The 18,996-nt window shown below is 40.0% G+C and overlaps 1 protein-coding gene across 4 annotated transcripts in view; it reads right to left on the bottom strand.

Moving 5' to 3' along the window:
- Window positions 1-18,996, bottom strand: part of EVC (EvC ciliary complex subunit 1) — a 49,791-nt gene that overhangs the window by 8,324 nt on the left and 22,471 nt on the right. For all 4 annotated transcript variants that reach the window (XM_038134454.1, XM_038134453.1, XM_038134452.1 and 1 more), the window contains exons 11-14: window positions 18,859-18,957; window positions 10,489-10,701; window positions 3,079-3,188; window positions 2,269-2,479 (exon numbers count right to left, since the gene is read on the bottom strand). In XM_038134454.1, coding sequence (XP_037990382.1) covers window positions 2,269-2,479; window positions 3,079-3,188; window positions 10,489-10,701; window positions 18,859-18,957 — 633 coding nt within the window. The remainder of the gene's footprint in view (window positions 1-2,268; window positions 2,480-3,078; window positions 3,189-10,488; window positions 10,702-18,858; window positions 18,958-18,996) is intronic.

Genomic DNA, 18,996 nt, shown 5'->3' on the forward strand with positions numbered 1-18,996 from the left:
CCAATACCCTGGGGAGTACCAATGGCTGTTGGGACAGGTCACAAAGGTGGGTAATGACACTCGAAAACCATTTGCACAACATCCTCTGCTGGTGAGTTCTAAAGCTTCTCCACATATTTCTTTATTTTGAACAAGCCATCTAGTAACATTACTAGGTGCTCTCTTCCTTAATTAGAAACATGTGAAAAATGGTTCTCTATTCACATATTTGATGGCAGTTTTAAAACCTATGATATTCCAGAAGGCACCTATTTTTTAGGCTGAAGAGTTCGAGTCCTTTGAGGTCTTTGGACCACCCTCGCCTCCATTTTTGTGCATGAAAAGTGCACACTTTTCATCTAAGCTCTCTTTAGTGAACAGTAGCATCTGCTTACCAGCATGGTCTGCTCTGTCATCCTCAAGTGTAGTAGTCTGCCATAGATGGCCTTCTACTATTCTGTTGCTGATGTCTTTCTAATATTTATACAGTCAGTTAAGGCTATATAACATTAAAATATTCTGGAAGATGTGATAGCACCTATCTGATGCCTTCTTGGAAATAAGAAATGCAAGTAGAAAAGGAACATTCATCTGTAGAAATATTCTTACTAATGGTGGGTTGTTCTGACGTTATATTCATAGCTAAGACAGGTTTCTGAGGTTTTTGAGAAAGTTGGAATGTCATTAAACTGTTTCTCTTTTTTTTTTTAGAGATCCAATGTCATGTGATTATGCCCAAGCTAGGATTCATTAGTCATTTTACATTCTACATGAAATCAACTGACAGACATTACATTGTCCACCAGTGTAAAACCGGCCCAAGCAAAAATTAAGTTTGGGGAAAACAACACAATATATCTAAAAATCTGGTTGAATGTCTGTAAATTAACCTCTTCCTGAACTCCTTATAGATTGTTTTTTTGTTTTGGAGGATGTTTGGAACATGTTTTTTCTCTCTTGACTTTTCCCAATTCCACATCTATGCCCTACTTTTTCAGCAGCAAGAATCTAGCAAGTGTATATTTAGGCACTTCCTTGTGAGATGGGTTTTAGCTGGAATTTGAAAGAGGCTGTAAAGGAGAGATGCCATAAGAACAATAATACCTGAGGACATTTCATTTTCATTAGGGAAGGCAGTGATTGCATCAATTAACATCTCCATGTGAGCTAGAGTGAGAGGGAGTAACGGAAAGCAAGAGGAATGCAGTGATATGCACTTGTATTTTATTTTTTTTTTATTTTATTTCTTCTGAAGGTTAATGAGTTTTTCAGATTTTCAAACTTAAAAGAAACTGCTTCAATTGATACTTTTCAAATACGAAAACAGCAAGACTCAGATTTTCCTTATTCCTCTTCTATGTGGAGACTGAGGGTTTGTATGATGCAAATCAAAATTATAGGAGTACCGAATTTTACCTCTCAGCTAATTACACAGCAACAGCATGGAGCACAGAGCTGCAAAGTGTTTGATGGGTTCAAGCCATATGTGCAGCAGCAGTGGGTTGGGCAGAGCTATCACTGACACCTGCTGGGAGGGTTGTCTGAAGTTGAAATATGCAATGTGGTGTTGCTCTACATAAATATCCAATGCAGGTAATTAAATAACCAACAACACTCAATAGATCAACACTAAAAACCAGTCATGAACAGATATAAAAGTGACCTATGGGAACATCATGTCTAAAAACCCCTAAACTTTCTTTTGTCTTCTTGACCTACAGTAGCCAGATAATTTGGGAGGGCTGGGAATGGATGCTGATCTTCTTATGGACAGAGAGAGAGAAAAAAAGAATGAAAAATTATGACAGTATAGAAGAACTTGATTGGTGTGGTAGGAGTAAGAATTTCTCCTAATGCTCCAGTAAGAACTTCTCAAGTGCATATTACTATCCCCAGCAGAATTAGTAGGAGGTTCTCTTACCTTGAAGCAGCAGCTTTGCAGAAGTCCTTTATACATGCTGGTATCCTTGCCTTCGTGCATTAGCATCTTCATATAAATAAATTGCTAAATAAGCTTGCTAGGACACTCACTAAAGTATAAAGGATTTTAAAATGTCTGCCCAAACTACAACAGGCATACTCAGGGTCATCCTACACCAGCAATGTGCATATTTTTGACAGAGAATACTTTTCTCTCTCGTTGGAGCTTGAACTTTTTTTGTTGGTGTTTTTTTGGGGTGGTTTTTTTGGGTTTTTTTTTGTAGTTTAGGTCTGCAATGGCCGCTTCTAATGCCAAATATCACAGCACATGAGACCTCTGGAGACAACCCACCTGGACACTGTACCTACCACTGCCTTCTGTAACTGCCACTGGTCCTCATCTTGGCACAGGGAGGATCCCTTCTGCAGGCTGTGCTGCTCTCTCAGCTCCTGAAGCGAGCTCTTCTTTCTGGCCAGCCGCATGCGCGCCAGGGCTGCCATGCCAGCTCTTCGCAAGGTTAACCTTCTGAGCACTGAGCACAGCAGAAGCTGGTGCTTTTGCAATATATAGCTAACAGACCTGTAAAAGGACCATTAAAAATCCATCAGTGAAGCTGCTTGCACACCTGTGTTCAGCAAAGTCATTCCTTAAAGCTGGCAAGAGTTATTCTTCACTCTGTGAAACGTCTTTTTGTACAAAGCATGCCTTGGAAAGCTGCTCAGGTGTAAAGAATGGGTACTGCTGTGTTACACTTCTAGTTCTATCACACTGTAGTTAAATTAAAATGAAAACAGAAATAAAATAGCTAAATAACCATCTATATGTTGCTGGAACTAACACTTTATCTTGCAGAAAATGCAACTCCACTGTGACATAGGGAGTGCAGAGAGACTCTGGTTCAAGACTAGAAGCCACTCTCAAACACAGCAGATACTCACAAAGCACACCAGCGACAAAACACATAAGACTATTTTTTCTAATTTCCAGGAGTCATGATATGTCGATTTTTTTAAATTTGTTTTTGATACCCTGACAGAAAACTAGACCAATTGCCTCTGTGTCTGAAGGTGCTAATAATCCCTCAACACTGCTTTCTACAATGTAATGTACACAAGCTTTTATCTGGGCATGCAACAGTGAAGTTTTACCCCACTGCTCACAGATGAAACTGTGCTTACTCATCACTGAGGCATCCCAGTCTGCTCACGACACCTTGAATTATCTTCTCTTGTTTCTCAGACATGTGCTTTTGCATCACAGCAGACAGAGCATATTCTGTTATCCAGAGCTAAAAGCAGGGAAAAGAATTACAAATATAAGATACTCTGATTTCAGTCAGTCCCTTGATAAAGAAACAATGATTTATTTTGCTAGAAAAATCATCCCTTGCTTTCAAAAACAAACTCATGCTGAATTAAAATTATTCTCCTTAGTAATATTTTTTTTGATTATCAAAATCTTAAACAAAACTCACTGAAAAGAAAAGCTTTGCACTGGTTTGGATCAGCCCTGAACTGTGATTCCTACAGATTTTCTGGTTTCAGCAACAGAAGAAAAAAAATAACAATATGGCACAAAATACTGCACTGACTCTAATCAGCAGGTTTCAGCAGGCTTTTAACTTGTTTTTTTCTTTTCACTAGTAGAGAATATAGTTTTCATTTTTACTGAACAAAACACAAGTATCATCTTCCATCACACTTCTGTCACAGTAAACAGTGCTAATAGTTGGAAATTGAGATTAAGTGATTAGGTAAGTATATGGACTGCAAGTTTACAGCTCCTTCAAAGTGATATTTAGATTGAAGAATTTAATCTTTAAATTAATTTTGATGGATTTGCCATTAGACTGTAAACTTTTGGAGATATGGAGTTAAGATTCTGTTTAGTATGTTGCCAGTATTTAAGGAATAGTAAATCATAAGCTGAAATATTTGCAAGGCTCCAACTCCTACTGTAAGATGAAGATTATATTTTAGGCTACTGACAGATGAATAAAAGTAGGTTACGTGCTGATGCACTCAGAGACCTAAATTAAATATAATACCCAGGATGTCTGACAGTTTCACTTTGTGTTCCACCGTCATTCAGAACACAAGGGACTAAATTTTCAGTTATGGCAGACAGGTGGGTTTCACTAGACCAGTATGTCCAGCAAAGGATTAGATGTTGTCCTGGTTGCAGGAGGGGAAGTTTAGTGCAGTGTGGGCACATCCAAGGTGTTATTCTATACCACCCACACCATACACGTGGGAGTGGTTTTGGGGTGAAAATGAGCACACTGCTCAGAAGTGGGCAGCATTTTGCCTCTCTCTCCAGAAGGAAGGTGTCAGCATCAGCCCCTGTAGATCCAGCCCCCACGCACCCCTGCTCCCTCTCCCTCTCCTGTTTTCTCCAGAACGCTCCAGGACCTGGTGCTGAAAGGACAGCAGCAACAGCGCTCATGACAGCAGGGCTGAACCCACAGAGCCCGTGCAGAGGCTGCCACGGGGCAAGGACTGGTGGATCAAACCCCGGAACAGCTGAAAGGAGACCCCGGACAACACCTGAGCTGAGGTGAAAGGAGGTGGCAGAATGGTCGGAAAAGTGGCAGTGACCTGCAGGACCAGCACAGCAGGGCAGGAGAAACAGCAGCACAGACACCTGTGCAGAAGTGAGCCCAGCAGAGCAGCAGCACAGCCTGACTCAGGGATTTGTCACTGGCTTCCATTGTTTCAGGATGGCGGGTGTGGGAAATGTTAGCCATAGGAGTTCCCTTGCCATGCTGCCTTTGCTCCTGCTGGCCACGTAGGTAGTGAGTGGGAATGGTGTCCATATCCCCTTTGTCTGGGGAACCAAGTGGACACAACCTACAGGGAGCATCTGACATCTGTTTGTTTTTTCCCAGTGGTGAACTCCTATTTGCTGGGTAAAACACCTTCTTTTTCTGTATTCCTTTGCTATTAATATTGCTGTTGTTATTGTGAATTTCTTACTCCATGGCTTTGTGCTTTCAGTGAAGTGTTATCTCAATCCATGGTCCCTGCTTTCGCCACTCCCTCACCGGAACAGGCAGGGGAAGGGAAGTGGTTCATCTGCACTTTAGTTTCCATCTGGTGCTAAAGCCAGCACAAAATGTATAATTGCACAATTGTTAGTGTTAGAAACTAGGAGTGGTACTGGGCCTCTCTGCTGGGTATGAGTTTTTTCATTGCAAAGCAGTGATCTGTGCATGAGAGAGGCTTTCTCTGTGAGCACAGAATGAACTCCCCTGGGAAGTGCAGAGAACATCAGAAACTTTGTTTCGGCTTCAAAGTAAAAATGTATTTCTTTCATGGCTAGCGCCTTCCCTGTGGAATACACAGCAACACATCTAACTGAACTCACTCCACCTAGAAAACCTTACCAAAACACATGTTCCTGAGCATGATGCCTGACAAGGATGAGAGGGCAGGCAGTCAACAACAAGTGACAGATGGGAAGAGTGCAGCTGAGCATGAGAAGCACAGCCCAAAAGACTGTATGGCACTGGAGACCCACCAGGCTGCTCTCGGCAAGAGCCTCAGACGTACCTGTGTAGCCAGATCTCAACTGATCTGAGTCTAGGTGAGCCTGATAATCACAGAGCACAGCTGAGCACAGTGGCTTCTCTGACCGCATGCTGCAAGCATCAAATTAAGGTTTATCAGGTCTCCAGGTATCATCATGACAGATGGCAGACTTGCTTGAAGTAATAATTGTTATCAGCATTTCCCTTTAGCAGCTCTGTGAATTTAGCTCCTAGGCTTTCACACCTCTCTGCACACGCCTTGTAGATCCACCACATTGTGTACTTTAATGTCTCTTTCAGCAGTTCAAAGACAGTCAGAAAATGAACTTTTACTTTCCAGAAGAAATTTTATTTTCAATGAGAGACTGGCTGTGGTTCAGCTGTGGGTTTCCATCATTTTTGGAGACCTGATTATTTACTGAGAAGTTGCTCTTGAAGAGCAAGTCAAATAGGATGAGGATATATATCACCAAGAGACAGAACACCTTCAGGAGACGATGCCTGAATTACAGTCGGAATGGTAAATGATATAATACTGCAGCCAAAACCCCAAAATATAGCACCTCGTTTGCTATCAGTATATCCTATCCAAAAGTGTATCCTATCACTGTCAGTGATAACAATGACAGTGCTTCTTGTAGTTGTTCTTCTGTTTACAAAGAAACAGCCTAGTTCTGTAGTAGTGAGGAGTTCCTTATAAAGAATGAGTCACCTTTTCCATTAAGAGTTCATTTGAGGTAGTCTGTATGCAAAATTTATAAAATGACTCTGCACCTCCCTGAGACCAATGGGAAACTGAGAATACAGCAGAAATTCCTCCAGCACACAGTTATTAAACTGAACACCAAAAGTACATCAGTCATGTGAGCAGTAAGGGAACAAGAGGAAAGGAGAGGGAGTCATTACACATCTATGATGAGAGGATAAATACAGAAGATTGAGAATTAGACCAAATACTAAACCAGAGTTTCATCTCAAAAAGGCCATTAGGAAGCAGTTCAAGCTAGAAAGGATGAGCTGAAACAAAGAGATTATTGTATGTTTAATTGGAAACAACACCTAGGCAGCTCACTGGGATGGGCCAGCAGAGCTGGGTATTTTCCACCTCCAAAATACATGAAGACCTCACACAGAGAGGCAGAAATGTGACAGGAAAGATTCTCTGGGAATGTTGAGGCTGCTGGCATGTAGTTGAAAACCAGCAAAACAGAAACAACTACTTCTTCAGGCCAGGTGGCAAGGTCAGGCTTTGTGCTTGCACTGATACCCCACTGTTGGGTCAAGTCACTAGGCATGTCTCCAAGCTTTCCTGTTCTTGGGAACAGCCTCACTTTGCTCAGAGATAGGTTGTATGGAGGGGACAAACTCATGCTGCTGCACAAACTTAGGGGCTGGAATGGAGCTCAGGCTGTCTGATCCCAGCATTCAACCAGTAAAACCAGTGACAAAAGTATGGTAAATGAGGGAGTAAAGCTCTAAGGAATGTCTGGCTTCTTGAAGTGTTATTCCAGTTGTTATGAAAAAATTAACCAGAGAAAGTGATAAAATGCCCATCCTGTCAAAACTGGGAAGCAGGTGCCAGTTCAATTTTCTGAATAACATGCAAGGATGTGGGAATGGATGGAAATCTCATGCCATTTTTATTCTGTAGGCTTCCAAATATTTTGCTTCTCGGTCACAGGTCCATTACAAGATCTTCTGAAGCACTGCTGAAATTAAGTATTACTCTCTGGCAATAAAGGTGAGGAATATGCCTCTCCTTTCTGTTTTGACATCTTTAGCACAGATTATTCAGGGAATGAAAGGAAAGTGATTTCTCTGTCTCGGCCTGTAGATGGGGTGCGATGCACACTGACTGTCAAGTGAGTCTCAGCCTGGTGCAGGAGGCTGCTCCCTGGAGCTGCTCTCTACAGAAATCATGAATTAGGGACTATGTGGGAAAATGCCCGAAATTTATTTTCATTTGTCATTTATTCCCATTTGCCTCACTCATATCCTCAAGCCTACAAGACAAAGTTATATATGAAACTGATTTTTTTCTTTTCAAAGTGTTTCCTTTCACCCAAAGGACATCATATTCCAGACATGTATAAATGCTAGGAAAGATCATCTAAAAAAAGGTGGTTCAAGTAAAAGGGAAAAATGTCTTTTAGAGTCACTTTGAAAAGCACACATAAATACCCCGGTGAAAAGTTTTCTAGTGTTAAGACTTCCCAAGCCTGTAAAGCAGGTGACTGCAACTCCCAGCATAGCACATTTATCAAGAGGCAAATGAAAGACATATCTCCTGCTGCAAAATGCCTGACAACTTAAAAGGCCTGACAATATGACTGTTGATTTATGGATCTTTTGTCAAACCCAGAACTCCAACATCTATGTTAGATGTCTCCCAAATGACATAATCATCTGGCACAAGTGTCCAATATCTCTTTTTCTTAAGGTGGAATCCAAGCGTTCCTTTTTGTAGGACGCAAGTGTCAGCTTATTGCTTAAATGTTCATGCTGCTGTTTAATAGTAGGAAAGGGACAAGAAATGCACATTGCATTTGAACATAATATAATTCATTGTTATGTTTTTAAGACTCATGAAAATTTGCCAGCCTAGCTTTGGTGGAATAGCTATCTCCCTGCATGCTGTCTTTGGAGACAAAGCAGTTCAAATCCTTTCCAAAAAGCCACAAGCAGTATTAAGTTGAAAAAAGGTACTCAGGCTCCTGCACAGAATATTGTCTTGAGGAATCACAAGATGAATTCTCACTAAGAGAAACTCTTACCTCTTCTTGGAATTTATCCTGCAGAATCACTTGCCCTTAGGACAGCTCTGTCTGCCACTCAGGAAATTTTTTGCATTGAATAAAGCCCAGCTGCAGTGCTAGTGACTCAGAGACCAATGGGAGAGCTCTGTCACTGCTAAGTTAATTCCTCTATAGCTCTATATCTCAGTAATTACTGCTAATGATGTCAGCAAACTCTTTATTATTTTATTTTAATTTTTTTTCCAGCTAGGAAGTCATCTGCTTTACATTATGCATGCTAGGGTACACAAAGTGATGGAAAGTCAATTTTCTCATTGTAACAACCTATGCTTGGGCGTGACCAGGACACCTGAATTCACATACAATGAATCCATCACACATAGGCCCAAAGACCTATTTTCTAGCAGCTGAGTGCTGGAGGTGAACTAATCCTTTAAATCCTTTGAGAAAAATTCCGAGGGTATGGTTTCTCCACTCAACAGCGTGCCCAATGACAGTAACAGAGGAATGTATGAACAGCATTTTTGGACCAAAACGTCAGACTTGAGATGCCCCTCCTCTGTGGGAAGTCTCTTGTTTGTTAAACACATCCTCTCCAGCCCTGAACAATGGCTGAGGTTCAATGGGACAGCGGAAGTGCCACAGCAGAGGTGCCCTAATGTGCACTCTGACATGACATTATTCACAAGTTGCACACTAGAACCTCCTGCTTCTCTGGGGCTTTTTTAGACAGTAAATACCACCACATTGCTGAGGGCTCTGTGTGCTACAAGATGTGCTTGTAGTTCATCTACCAGACCATGCACATACAAGGACAGGCAATTTGTGCACCCTTGATGAATGTGAAAATCTACAACAAGGTTTAAACTTGACAAGTCAGGTATTCTAATCTAATCCTTGATTAAAAGGGGCAAAATAATTTAAAAAAAAGAATTGAGGTCAGACATTGTTTCATTAATCACCAAAGGTACAGGTATGCCAAAATCAAACACTAAATGCCAGCCAACAGTTGTTGAAAATACAAATGTAACTGAGGATTTGAGCAGACCCACTGGCATCAGTGGTTGGTCCCAAGCACAGTTTAGTTTAGTTTGCTAGATAGCCCTGTGACACCAAAACAGAAAACCAGAATTGTTTTTCAAAACAGGTCAGTCACAATAATGGAAATATAAAAAGATCAGCAAGTTGCATGTTGCATAACTCCAGATTAAGGAAAATATTGAAGAAAAAAGGAAATGTCTCAGAATTTTCAATGGAAAATTTACTTTTGTATTGCCAAGGGTGTTCTAAACCCACTGGTTAGCAAACAACTCTAACAGATTTAGCAGGGAGCCCCCAGTTTCCTGAATCACAGTGTTTTACAGCAGAATCCTAAATGCGAGTGGGTGAAAAAGCTGAACACCTTAATGCAGTTTGCAATAATTAGGGACTTGCTCAGTACCTCATTAACAATGTACTGGATTATCCAGGCACTTTGGAGAATGAGGGCAACGGAAAGTATGATTCTGCCAGTGTTAAAGAAATCTGCCAACCTTTTATTTAAGAAGCTCCAATTACACTATACATTGCAGCACACACTTCATGTTTACAAAAGGACGCATTTTTTGAATAGAGAAGGTCTTTCTTGGACTAAGCTGTGTTAGAAGCAGTTAACAGAGACACAGCACTGCATGAATAAACTGAAGGCATATTTGAGCCCCAGACTGATGCTAAAGACACTTGTCTCAGCATTTACTCTTGTTTTTTGCTCTGGTGCCAATGCCCCCCTATGGTGGGCACACACACAGAGCAGGAAAGCTGGATGTGTGTTTTTCCACCTTTGAAGAGTAGAGTAAATTTATAAAAGTATATATCATATGTTTTCAGTTATTACAGTATTAATACATAAAAATTAGTAAGAAATATTTATCATTGCAAGGCTTCCTTGCCTGTACACTGTATTTATACATACCCTCTCCAAACAGACCTAGTGAAGGTTTTTTTGAAGTGCTTCTGTAGATGCCAAGAGCTGAGGACATCAGAGAGCAGCCTTGCCAGAAAGTGTTTATGTGCTGACAAAGCTGTCAAACACTGTGGACAGATGTTCAGTAATTACTCTCTGACTCCTCTATGCAAGCCTACATGTACAGCATACATATTCACTCCATGCTGCAGATAAAACTGCTCCTCCTCAGCCTAGAGTTGTGTCTGGACCAGGCTATATATGTATACACTAAACACTCCCACAGATCAGTATCTTGGTAATTTTTTTCTGTATCCCATTTTTAAGACACTGAGATGTCTAAGCATAACATGGATCTTACTTCTTTTTCTTGCAATAGCTGTTCTTGGAAAAGCTTCCAGCGTCTCTGGCGGTGGTTCTCCCATTTCTCCAGCTGAGGGACCAAATTCTCCTCCCATTCCTCTTTCAGGAGCTCACATTCTCTTACAGAGAGGCTGGTCACCACAGGCAGGGTCTGAAGAAACAGCTCCATCACCAACTCTGCTAAAGCATGGGAAGCCTTAGAGTACAGCTCCTAACAGAGGCACAGAGAGGGACAGAGAGAAACAGGTGACAAAGTGAACTCCCAGCCCTTTGGAGCTGTTCCCCTGCATGCTCCATGACTGATGCCAGTGAGGGAACCATGTAAATACACTGGGCTGGTGTCCAAATCCTAGAGCTAAAATCCAGTGCCACTATGGCCTGAGTTAAAAAGACCAGGTTTGTAGATGGAACAACAATATGTTTTGGTTCAAGCTACACAAGGCATTTAAAATGCAACAGTGGCAAGAGTACATGAGACCCTGTGCCCTTACTGTTGCTTGTATGGGACTGCAGTAGAAAAGAATATCTTGTTTTACTGGCTATGGTGATGTGTTATAAAAACATTTATTTTGAAAGTGGCTGTGGAAACAATCCAGTGTAGCACAATACCTTGTAGGCACGTTTTCTCAGGTGCTGATAAGGAATGAATGAAGAAAGAGGGAAGAGTTAAAAAGGATGGTATGGCTTTTAGCTAGACAAAAATTACATCAGTCATGCCAGTTGTTGGTTCTTCAAAATATGACACTCTTCAATGCCTGAAGAACAGAATTATTCAAATTCATCCTGATGCAGAATAGTTTCGAGCCTAGGTAAACATCTTCTGGTGATTTTAATGAAACTAGTCCCATATGAACAGTTTTCAATTGCTGAGACTGTTTCACTCACCAGAATCGTTGGGGTGATTCAGTCAGATAGCATCCACGCTAAAAACTCAGTTCTAGTTTCACTGTCAAATACACAGTGCTGATAGGAGCTGTGTTGGCAAAATGGGTGCCATTGGATAGAATTTCTGGGCAGGAGTGGGGACAGGTAGCTTTCCCAGCTGAAAAGGGAACAAAACCACATTGGAAAGTCACACGGACACTGCAGTACTCCTGCAGGATGATGAGCTATTTCTGTGCGAGCTCCTGATCCTACCAGTCCAAGAAGCTTTACTGCCTAGCTGGGCTTGCTTTCATTGCAAAACAGTGTTAGCCCTCTTGGAAACACATATATTTCTTTCTCTTCTTTAAAATATTGATAATATTTTTAAAACTCTCTTAAGGATTCCTGTTAAAAGAACAAATCAGGTCTTCTAGATGCTGTCTTCTTTTAAATACAGGTTGAATTACAATTTCTTAGATGATCAAAAAATAGAACCTCTCAACAGAAACACAGGGATATTTATCTAGATGTCAAATATGTTTGTCTGCAGCTCAAAGACAACAGAAGTTCTAGTGGAATTTTTTTTGGGGGGGTATACGTTGCTATAATGTACTATTGTGTAAGAGCCCATTCCAACTGCTAGATATTGAATTATAAAATACAAAATACTAAAAACTAATAATAAAAAATAGCAAGGACAAGAACTCAGAAATAAAGATCAGAACTTAGGTTGAATATGAAATATAGTTATGTGCCCCCATAATGATACATTTGGGGTTCATGTAATGTTTTCACAGCACCTTTATCTGTTCCATGTTTAGGTTTATAAATATCCTTTGAACTGATTGATTTCTGAAAAACATTTTAATATTTCTCATTTATTGTAAAATATACAAGCTGTGCACTGAGTACTAAATTATTATTTTCCTCCTATGATCCCTCTAGGATGCTAATCACCATATTAATTAGCTGTTTCACAAACAATAAATAGCTTAACAGCTCCCTGCAGTAACCTCTTCTTATGGATAAAACTGAGGCACAACACCAAAAAACATGTTCACTACACCTTTGAGATGAGCTGTCTCAGCTCTTTCCACTCTCTTACCTGTTTAAAGAAGGCAGGATTTTCAGAATCCACCTCCCAATGGCCTTCTTTAATCTCAAAGTTTTCTGAATTCTTGCAAATTGGACTACAGCTTTTTGAACATGAGTACTGGGTGTAAGTAGGAGAATCAGTAGCCAAAGACCCAACATAATATCTAACTTCCGATACTACTTTTCCCATTTCTAGTGATTGCTCATAATCTAGACATGACAGTATCATTAGGGGAACATTTGGAACAGGTGCATCCTGTGCTGAAGGATTATTGCCCCTGCTCCTTAATTATTACAGTCACAAGCTCCTGTTACAACAAGAGGTATGATTTATACCATCCTAATAATCTGTGTAGTTGTGGGCATGGCTTAGCTTGGCAAAAGCAATGCCAAATGGTTTACTTAAATTCTGTCTTCTGCTGTTATTTTAAAATCCAAGACTCCAAGTTCTCAGATTTAACATAAACTCAAAAATACTGCACTTCTAATCTACATACCCCACACAACAGTTAAAGAATAATGGCTCTATCTTTGTAATCTCTCCTCTGAGCTTTACCAGCCTTTCAAGACACATTAATTCTCCTGCCTTTACTGGGTGTTCAGTGATATAAGAATTTCTATTGGGTCTGAAATAGTTCAGAAGGAGTCTAAAGGAGTCTGTGGCATTTCTACTGCAGTAGATCAAAAGATCTCAGGCAGGGTTTTAAGGAATTCTATCCTTTAACAATGGCAGCTAAATCCCTTTTAAACATATTTTGCTGTGGAACTGATAGCATTTCCTTGGCAGGCTCACAGCCCTGTGTTATTATTTGCTATGAAATATTTTGCACAGAACAAAAATATGGTATTTTGTTCCTTGTTGTCAATGACATTTTGTTCTGCTTGTACCCCCTGCACCTTCAAATTATACTGTATGCTCACCTTTGGCACTAGCACAGTGGGGACAGTTACTGAAGCAAATTGTGATTAGGTCTTGTTCCCACAAAATTACTTATGTGTATCACCTCATTAATGTGACAATCACATGGACATCAGAGCCCAGGCAGCCCTTGCATGCCAGGCCTAAGAGGACAGCATGCTGTACCCAGAGGCCACACCACAGGGACAACACAGTGGCCATGCTGTTTAATGCAGCACTTAAAAAATGTGGCAAGATGGCCTCTAAAAATCTGGGAGGGGAAACACTAAGTCTACATTTAGGTAAGATTGCAGATGTGATTGCATTCTACCCAGTGACTCAAGCTAAGAAAATAGTTCAAAACTGTTTGTACTCTAAGGAATGTACTTGATTTCAAACTGCAATGAAATCTGTCTTTGAGCAGGGATGGCACACTATGTATTATAAAAGTTATTTTCCACAGGAAAGAAAAGGAAAATCAGTACTGCTTCCAGGATCTTCTTTTTGGACTACAGCCTCTACAAATATTTTTTACAAGCTTCCTGATATGCCATCTCTTGTTTTTAGAGTTTTGACTTGATGAAATTTATTCAAATTGATTCTATTAATAGAATAGCTGATTGCAGTATTGAATGAACCTGTTTGTAGTACCTGGCAGTCAATCTCAAAGCTTTTCAAAAAATCCCCAGAGAAATACATCAAGCATAAAGAAATACCATGGGGTATACATGGAAATAAAATGGGCTTAGATTAAAATGCTGAGTGCATCTGAATTTTAAACAAGGCAGTAAATATATAATTTTGTGAAAAACCAGGGGAAATACATAGCTTATCAGATTTCACTCGAAGAACAATATTAATTCTCCCCCTTAAACCTGAAAGATTAAAAGGTTCCTACCTACAGAGGAGTGAATAGTGAAATTGTGAAGCAGGAAAATGTATTTAGTAAGGCTGGTTGTAGTTTATTTTACATGCCAGCCACTGAAAAGTATATATTATCTCAAAAAGGCAACGGCAGACCTACGTGTAAATTGTGACAGAACATTGTATTGAAGGAATTAAGTATCTGATCAAAGCTGTGGAACACTGTTGCATGTGCCCCCAGAAGCTCAGTGGCTAGGACACTTGGTTAGGAGGTAAAAGATTCATCTCCCAAACCATACTGTATGTTACAAAGGACAGAGAGTCAATCCTCAGATCATACATCCCATAAATACATCAAAAAATCTGGGACACTGGACACACACCACTGGCCACTAGAAGATCCTTCACATACACTCAGAAGATACACCACTCAAAACAGGGAGAAGCTGATTGCATGTACTTCTCTCTTCCATGTGAAGAATCCTGGGAAGTCAATTGGAAAATGAAAACCCTACCTGCTTTTAAGCATCCTAACATCAAAAAAGCACAGTGACTTTGAAGTCATCCTTAGCACAAGTTAATAAAAAAGCTCCACTGCTTGATTTCCACACATTTAAAATGGAGGTCTATTGAAATTTCAGTCTTGCCCCCTCACTGGTCTTTGATTTATCCAGGAGGCAGTTTCAATCTTCTCTTTTGGGACTCCTTTTTCAGAAAAATGCCTTTGTGGGTAAGGTTACATCCTTCATGAGATCTAACTATTAACCAATTGTGAATCTCTGTAGTGGTAAAATCCATTTTCTCAAGCAGTAAGGCAAGAGGAAGACTTCAGAATGAAGGCTACCCCTATCAGACATCTTGTATCAGCTTTGACTGAAGCAACTAAAACAAACCTAATAGTGCCCAAACCCAGAATTAGAATGAGCTCCCATGGTATGAGTTCACAGATTTAATCTATCAGCCGATGCTGTATTTTTGGGGTAAGTCACAGGGCAAAAATTTCAAAAGTGAGCTTTTGAGGTGGAGGTCTCTTGATAGGGATTTCCACTGGAGACAAACTGATTCCCCCTAAAAAGATGCCAGCTCTTGGTACCCAAAAATGCAGTCCAGCATCCCTAAACATATCTCATGTTAACAAAATTACCTAAGGAAAGTAATGTAAGTCCCTGAGAATCTTTACTTTTTATCTTGTCAAAAATATTTTTGCTCCCTTTTATTAACAACAGAAAAATCAAATACTTTTCTTCAAACTCACATTTATGTCTACCCATTCAAGAAATGTCTACTGCCTTGCCCATTGATAACACTCATGATTTAATAGCTTTTAGTCTAAATTTTTGTGCATTTTATTCCCACGTCAAGCCAAATGAAATAACATTCTGGTGAATGGCTATCAGCAAAGGGGAATTATAAATGACAATAAATTGTGTTTTCATGTATTTGAAATAAAAGCAGAAGAAAAAGACTATCTTACCATGTACTGTGCAATTCCTAGCTGTTAATTGATTTCCTTTGTGCAATCTGCATGTCTGTTTTCTTAATAACAGTGTTATCCCCCAACCCCTTCACTTCTCCTTTCCCTACTGAAATACACAGGTAGTTCACACAACAACAACAACAACAACAACAAAGAGAAAAAAAGAGGGAAAATATTAAAGGTTGGTGATTATCTGATATGTTAAACTTGAGACAGGCTTGACATAGCCATTAATCTGTTCAAGGGAAACAGAACTGGATATATTGGGGCAGGGAGTGGGGTGGGTGGTGTGTTATTGCTGCCATGTAATAGAAAATTACAGTTAAAACAGCATAAAGTCCCTTGCATACAGGATCATTCTGCAGACCCTGTTCATGAAAATATTAAGCTGATCCATTCAATTATCTTTGCACAATCTTTCCTTCAGTTATGATATACTGTGATAATCAAAATCATGTGCCCTCATTCTTCAACACACATTTCAAAAACCAGTTTTGGAGCCTGTGTCTAGACACAGACTATTCACCTACAGTACACTCTTTTAATCCACTAGTGTGGCTGAAAAGTCCTACACTATCCTCCAAATATAACTCATTCGTTCACTCAGGCATCAACAGAGTCCACTGACCTTGGTTAAATCATTTTAATTGATTTATTCATGCGTACACAAAACAAACCTACTCAATTATTCTATGCAAACACACTCAGCTTCCAGATCATTGAATTTTTACATATTTATTCACCAATTTGGATAATTCTTCCATGTACTGTAGCAGTACAGACTTCCCTAGTGCTAGAGGGTTATATAAATCTATCTTGATCTGTTTAAAAGGCAAAAAAATGAAAAAATGGAAAAGGCATAGAAATTTGATAAGGGCTTAGAAGAGCACTGTGAGAACAATCTAAGGATCTTCCACAAGGGAGTGGCACTTACAGGTTAGTAACACCTTTTTTCCTGTCCTGATAATACTCACAGGCTCCCTGTTCAGTCACATGATGACCTCTTTCTTATATTTTAACATCACCTTTTTCATTGAGATCATGTTTCAGCTTCTCCATTTGCAAGGCAAATGACTGTCAGTTAAGCTTCAGGGAGTGCAGATCTTCCTGGAAAGGCAACATCAGGCTCTGCAGTGCTTACACAAATGCCCAAACTCGCTGGTTCTACAAAGGACTAGGGTCCAAACCCAGTGGGGACACAGGTGTGTAGCACAGAGCTGACTGCTGCCACGTGAGGCTTGCTGGTACCCAGCTTGTTAATGCCTGCTTGTTTAACTCTGCTTGAGCTGCAGTCACACAACTGCACTGTGGAGGATCTCAAATCTCTGTCATCTTCCCACTGCTACCTTGCCTTTCCCAATAGCAGCAGCAGCTTCTTCCTATGACAAACCCGGAGCAACTAAGGGAAGAGGCAAAGTCCTGCTGCCCAGGGAAAGACTTGTGCTTGTACAGGCTGCACTTCTGCTGTGGATGTGTGGGGGAGCAGAGAGTGAAGCAAAGGCATTGTGTTTGTGAGATGCACCTCCTTCCTTTAACAGCAAGTCTACTTTTGCTTTTATACCCCTGGCTATGGAAAACATGTAAGCACTGCACTGTCCTCAGCTGTAGAAGTCACAACAGCCCCATTTACCTTCAGTGGGGCTATGCTCATTTGTATTATCTCTTCTTTCTAGCTTATAAGGTTTATTCAAAAGCAGCCTCCTCTCTTAAAACAGTTCATAGGATCTGTATTTGGGGTTAAAAGGAGAAAGTGTAGTTGCTCATTATATTAAAAATCACAGTAAAAATGTTTTATTGCAGAAAAAAAGAAAGTGGAAATAAAGATTTGTGGACTCTCATTTAACAGATGCCAGTTGGATCACAGTACTTGCAGTTTTTCGTGTCTGGCAGTGTTTGGGTCTAGTCATAGGAGAGCAGCTGTAATATGGAATATAATGGCCTAGAGCTCGGTGAACTGGCAGAGTTCAAGTTTGTGCAGTTCTCCTGGCAACCTGGCAATTCTAGAAAAACTTAATTTACCCAAACTAGTCTTTCTTTAGTGGGAAAGAAAACTTAGCTTAGTACTGAAAAGAAATAGGACTTTCAGTCCTGTCTTAGTGTTACTAAAGTAGAGTACACAATAAAGGAAAGCAATATAATTTCACAAATGAGGAGGAACTGTGTAAGATAAAACAAAAAAAAAATTGTTTAGTCTCCAGACTTCACATGAATTGAGGAAGGGGATGGAGAAGTTAGTAACTATGGATGATGAACTGAGCACAGTAATATCAGCAAACATGTTCATTTTTTCTTATATTATACAGCTTTGTAAATTTAATGTACTCTGATTCACTGGCTTTATTTTTTTATCAAATGAATTTGAAAAAGTGCATGTGGACTACTGCTAATTAAGATTGTATGGGTATATTAGCTGTATGTGATAGGAACCACAAGTTTCCAAAATATCCTGATCTGGTCATAATTAATCATGACAAGGATCCTGTTGAGCTGAAAGTGATTAGTTCCAGCCTAATTAAAGGTCACTACTGACTATGGTTGTGGGCTTCACCAGAGAGATCATGTTATCATATTTTTTCTGCATAGACACAAAATAATTAAAGATGATGCAAAAGCATGAAGCACCTAGAATTTTCCAAATCAGTAACAAAAAGAAGTGTAAAAATATTACTTACACCAAAGATCTGAACCTATTTCAGGGAACTAACTAGAATAAAAAAAAATTCTCTGTGAGAAATGAATGAAAAGATTGTCTTTGGAGATATAGTGAAGTTCTCATTTAGAATAGTATCATTAAGTGACAATGCAGAAGAGATAATTATGCCACATAAATGAAATCTCCCTCCTGGTAGTAATGACATTGTATGCTCCCAACATTACTGCAAGCTTGTCAGCCACCTGGGCAGCATGTTTTGGCAGACCATGCAGGCATTTTCTGACTAATATAAGGTTAGGAAACATAGTGTTTGGGAAGATAGTGGAAAAGGCAAGCTAATATGGAAGACTGTCCTGCCTCCATCTTCTGCTTTGGCAGCCTAGCTTTCTGGAGCTGTAATTCCTGGAGGTGATCCTTCCTGCAATTCCCCAATCTTCCCCAAGGCCTGACACTGTGGTGGGGTTAGGAAATCTTCAAAATTAATTCAGCAAATGACATTTATCACTAGAAGTGGCACCTTGTAGAGATTGGCGACAGCCTCTGTGCTCTCACAGTCATCCTCCTCCTCCAGATCCCATTGTGCTTGCCAGTGTTTCTCCATCAGCCCATGGTAAGCCTAAAAAGAAACACAGTAGGTATGTTTAAACAGCTGAAA

The sequence above is a fragment of the Motacilla alba genome, chromosome 4 (genome assembly GCF_015832195.1).
Source record: "Motacilla alba alba isolate MOTALB_02 chromosome 4, Motacilla_alba_V1.0_pri, whole genome shotgun sequence".
Classification (NCBI taxonomy): domain Eukaryota; kingdom Metazoa; phylum Chordata; class Aves; order Passeriformes; family Motacillidae; genus Motacilla; species Motacilla alba.